This window comes from Solanum pennellii, chromosome 12 (assembly GCF_001406875.1).
Source record: "Solanum pennellii chromosome 12, SPENNV200".
NCBI lineage: Eukaryota > Viridiplantae > Streptophyta > Magnoliopsida > Solanales > Solanaceae > Solanum > Solanum pennellii.
Window position 1 is genome coordinate 48,541,776 of NC_028648.1, and position 5,412 is coordinate 48,547,187.

At 28.7% G+C, this 5,412-nt stretch overlaps 1 protein-coding gene across 1 annotated transcript; it reads left to right on the top strand.

The window, feature by feature from the left end:
- Positions 1-2,781: 2,781 nt before the first annotated feature.
- Positions 2,782-4,621, top strand: LOC107006849 (tetraspanin-7-like). The gene is made up of 2 exons (XM_015205363.2): positions 2,782-3,434; positions 3,855-4,621. The coding sequence occupies exons 1-2, from the start codon at positions 2,922-2,924 to the stop codon at positions 4,197-4,199; spliced, it is 858 nt and encodes a 285-aa protein (XP_015060849.1). The 5' UTR covers positions 2,782-2,921; the 3' UTR covers positions 4,200-4,621.
- The last annotated feature ends 791 nt before the right edge of the window (positions 4,622-5,412 follow it).

The window sequence follows — 5,412 nt, forward strand, 5'->3', positions numbered from 1 at the left end:
TTGATGATTTAACAAAATTGTAGCATATAATATGGAGTCCAATCGCTTGAGAGACTGAGAGTTCAGTTATGTGAAAAGGACAGTTGTATAAATCAGCAACAACCACTGCCACAACTTTAGCGGTTGGTGCGTCTCTACATGGGATAAGTACTCTAAGCGAATTGTGTTGTACCTTGTTACTCACACATCCTATATCAGTCATTGTGACAAGTGACATAACCTAGATTTTGCATTAGAAGGATTACAGAGAAAAATCCATACTCTCCAAGGAATATTTTCTCACATTCAACAAGGCACATGATAGAGTTATGTTCCGTCTTTATTGTTAACTAGTTTCCGAAACGTGCGTTGCACGTTTGCCTCATACAATTATTATAAAGTTAAATTATTATATAATGTTGAAATTAGAAATATTAGTTTTACCAATTTATATTTTATTTATTAAATAAAATAATAATCGAATAGTACATTGACCATCAAGCAAGAAATATGAAAAAATAATTATATTATTATAACATCTAATAATATGAATATATCTATATGACTTATTCTTAATAATCTCTCATTACGCCCCATATTAGTAAGTACACAAATTGTGTCTAGATGCATGTATTTAAATATGATTATTTAATATTANTATTTTATTTATTAAATAAAATTCATAATAATCGAATAGTACATTGACCATCAAGCAAGAAATATGAAAAAATAATTATATTATTATAACATCTAATAATATGAATATATCTATATGACTTATTCTTAATAATCTCTCATTACGCCCCATATTAGTAAGTACACAAATTGTGTCTAGATGCATGTATTTAAATATGATTATTTAATATTAAATTAATTATATATTAATATTTAATTTAGTTTAGGGATGAAATAAGGGCAAAATTGTAATTCAACTTTTAAGTTAAGAGTTTTCCACTTATAATAATACGAGTATATGTTATATCATCAAAAAAAATAAAATCATCTACCAGACTAAGTACAAATATGTCATAAATATTTTCTTGGTATAGCTTAATATATATAGGTTGTAGACTACTGAATGTGAATATAATCGAAGACATCTATAATCTTTTTCAACACGTCGCATTAGTACCAATTTATACTCTATCAATAGTTATTTCTCCAAACTCAAAAAAGAATTTAAGAAAATTATAAAAATATTGAACCAAACTAAATAAGTATTAAGAGAATGATTTCTATAATCTGGCCATGTACAAAATTACACTAATAACTTATTTTTTAAGTCTAGCAGGGCACTCTTATAATCGAAGGTTCTGATACCATCATTCTGCTATCGAAAAAGAAAAGCATATCAAAGAAATCATAAGAGTTTTCAGAATGTTCATCTATGTATTTTTCTTTGTACCTACAAAATTAAAATATGCAAAGATGAAACAAAAAGAAAAGAAATAATACATACTTACTGGAGTATCTCCGATGAACATATGAAATTAGGAAGATGGTAGATTAGATTTTTGAATGATTAACATAGAATACACACAATATATTATAGTAAATGAGACTCTTTGTTTCCCTTGTCTGTTATGCCTTTTCAGTTGCATTATTTAAATATGTCTTCATTATTATATGATAGAATTACTGAAGGCTGAAACTAATAATTATACATTGTAATTAAGATACTATAAATTAAAAGTTTTATATTTAATATTAAAAAGTAACTCCAAGAAATTGAACAAATTACAAAAAAATTAATTTCTCATTAAAATAATTTTCTCACCTATTAGAGCATCAAATAAGAATTGAGGAAACATAAATCAACACATGTAAACAAATTAACAATTAATTAATTTATAAATAGGCTAAGAGATAAACTTCAAAAAATTTAAACTATTTTAAAAAAAAAAATAACAGGAAAACGTGTCTTTAAGATAATTAAACTTTATTATATACTTTATATACTAATATTTTACTAATAACCAATTAGATGATTTTTACAATTTCAATGTAAGGATAGGGGTAAGACTTTTCAAATTTAAAAATTAAGAGTAATTAAGTTAAGACTATAAAATAATTAGCAATTTATTTAATAATATTTAGTTACTTTGATTATGATTTAGTACAGGGGTAAAATAGTAATTCAACTTTTGCTAAATTTTCTTCCCACTTATAATAATATATGATTATTTGAGAATATTATTGAGTGCTTATTCAGTCTAAGATTTGTTCCTGTGTTATAAAGGAATCAGATCATCTCAAGTTTTTTTTTTTTTTGTTGTTTCAATCTGAGTATAGCAAGAGTTAGCTATGTCGGGGTCTTAAATTCTATATCGACTGAGTAGTTGGTATATATAGTGGGCAATAGAGGTATATATTGCTTAGTTTTATGAGGGGAGGGATTAAGTGTTTCATTCCTAGATTGCGAGGGTTGTGTAATTTGAATCTTGATTCATTGAAGTTAATGGAGTTGTGTGAAAATCCTGTGAGATGTACATGTCGTGATTTTCTCCTCTCTTGAGCAAGAGGGTTTCTACGTAAAACGTATATAATTCATCAAAGATAAAATATAACTTTCATGTGAACGTAACCATTTAAAAGTTATGTTATATACCCATAATTGATTATATGAATAGTAATATCGAATTAAAAATAAAATACCAGGTGTTTGCTTTTTTTTTGTTGTCCATACATATAGTGGTACAATATGAGAGGTAAGTAAACCTCCTCTTTGGCGTCCATTTCTCTCTTCCATCCCCCATCAACCACTCTCTTCCTCATCATTCAATATTCCTCATATTCACCAAACATACATGAAAAAGAAATTGTGATCAGATTTCTGGGGGTTTTACTTAATTCTGTTGACCCACTAGAGGTCTGATCTATTATAACATACTTATTTCTCCTTTTCTAACACACAAAAAAAAAAAAAAACATACGTCACAAAAATGTTTCGTTGTAGCAATTGTTTCATCACATTGCTTAATTTTATCACATTGGTGGCTGCAGCAATGTTGATATTGATGTCCATGTCGTTTGGTAATAACACGAACCAGACTACGTGCCAGAAAGTTGTTCAACAACCTATGATGATATTAGGGGTAGTCCTTTTGATAATTTCTTTGATGGGAATTGTAGGGGCAGCGTGCCACGTATCATTTTTGTTGTGGATATATTTGTTCATGTTGTTCTGCATCATTACAGGGATGATTATTTATTCTTTGTTCAGCCTGTTTTTCACATTGTCACATTTGGAAAATAAAAGCCATGGAAAATCTGACCATGAAAAAAGTGACTGGGAAGATAAGTTTCAAGAATATTCACAATGGATGAAAAATGTTGTGCCTGATGAAAAACAATGGGATAAGATTAAGAGTTGTATGATTGATGCTAAAATGTGTAAATACATTCCAGCAGACAGAACTGAGGATTATTACAAAACTAAGCTCCTCAAGATTCAGGTTTGCTATTTATTTTATCTAATTGTTACGTACCGGTTGGTTTTTTATGAATTAACAGTACTCTTAGAAAATAACTCAACTTTGTTTTATAATTCAAGAGTCATGAACTATTAGTATTTCACTAAGAAAGTCATCCAACCAAATATTGCAAAATACGCAGAAAGAGAATATAATAACTTTAATAGATTGGGTGATTAACTCTATGGGATTAAATCCCGAGTTATTGCGAAGTAAAAAATATGAGTGACTTTTAAGTTATACATTAATTAAAAAAATTGAATGAATTACTAAAAACAGTTATCCTCAGTTTCATGACTATATGATATACTTTCTGAAAAATGTTGAGGTGAAGTGTGCTAAAATTAAGTCAAAATTAATGGAGTAATATTTACACAATCACTCATGTCACTGTTTGTTCAGTCTGGTTGTTGCATACCACCGGCGTATTGCCACTTCCAGTTCCAAAATGCATCGACTTGGATAGTGCCGAAAGGAGGGGCAGTAGATGGAGATGCTGACTGCAAGGCATGGAGCAACGAACCAAACCTCATGTGCTACAACTGCAATGCATGCAAGAAATCTACCTTTGACAGCATCAAAGAATCTTCCGCGCATACCTCTCTTATAAGCCTAATCATCTTCATTATTCTCTCCATTATTTACTCTATTGGCTGTTGTGCTCTTACCAATAACAGTTACAGAGAAAGAGCATACGGCTACAATGGCTACAGACCGTATGGTCCTGGACCTTACGGTTATCCATGATTCATATATCATATACCACAATTTTTTGATTCATTCAAAAGCCTCCGTATAGATAATTAGTAGTAAAATACTTGCTTGCATAGACTCTTCACTTTTCTTCAGGAGAATCTGACATGCAGATATTTTTTATGAGTCTGAGCAACATAAGTATCTTGTCTATTGTGGACTCACAGTTTCTTGTTATAATATTTGTCATCACTTTATTAGATTGTTGGGCTGTTTGGTTTTTCTTGCTATGTCAAGAATTTTATATCATTGTATAATTTGTAATGCTAGTACCTACTGAAGTGAAAATAATAAGGATACTTCAAGAGTTTCACATTCAAAGTACTATTGCAATAGTGACTCTTAGAGGTTGTTAGAATTATGTTTTCAACTGTAGTAACTCTATTTTTTCAATAATTCCTACTTAAAGTTTATTAGCTAGTCTTTTTTTTTTAATTTATTAGTAGTAATTAGTTTGTTAAGATATTTGCAGAGAGAAATATTCTAAGCTAGTTTATTAATCTCTTTACTGTTTTTCTTCTTATTAAATTAGTGTAAAGTTCAAGAAAAAAAATAATGACTCTCTTTGACCACATTGCAGTATATTTTCTAGTTAATTATTTTTTAATTTCTTTCTTAAAAATCCATTGAAATGATAAAACATTATTCCTCTGTCTTTATTGATATGATATTATTTGACTTGAGACAAAATATAAGAGAAGAAAATTTTCAATTAAACTTGTGATTTAAAACAAGTTATAGATATTTGTGTGATTATAAATTATATCATTAAGATAAAAATGAACATTCTAAGATTATATTATTATTAAATAAAGAAATATGTCATAAGTTTGGTATTGACTAAAAAAAGAGTGTACCAAATCAATTTGGACAGAGAGTAAATATATACTCATTCAATCATTCAACTCGCTATAGTATTAGATGGTAGTTTGTCCATTATATATGATGTTTACCGAATGATATGATGACACATCTAGGGTTTCATGTACTCCTATAAGAAAACGAGGTGAGCAGAACAAAAAGAACTAGAGTTAGATTTTCTTTCTAAAGCTAAATTGTAGTTTGTTTAAACTTAAAATCATTATTGAGTGATAATACTTCCAAGTGTAAAAGTGGACTTGTGAGGCTTAAAAATAAGTTAGTTTCACTTCTTGGAGAGTAGAGTTAGCAATTATAGTTAATCGTTGGAGTTGAGGTACTAGAATTA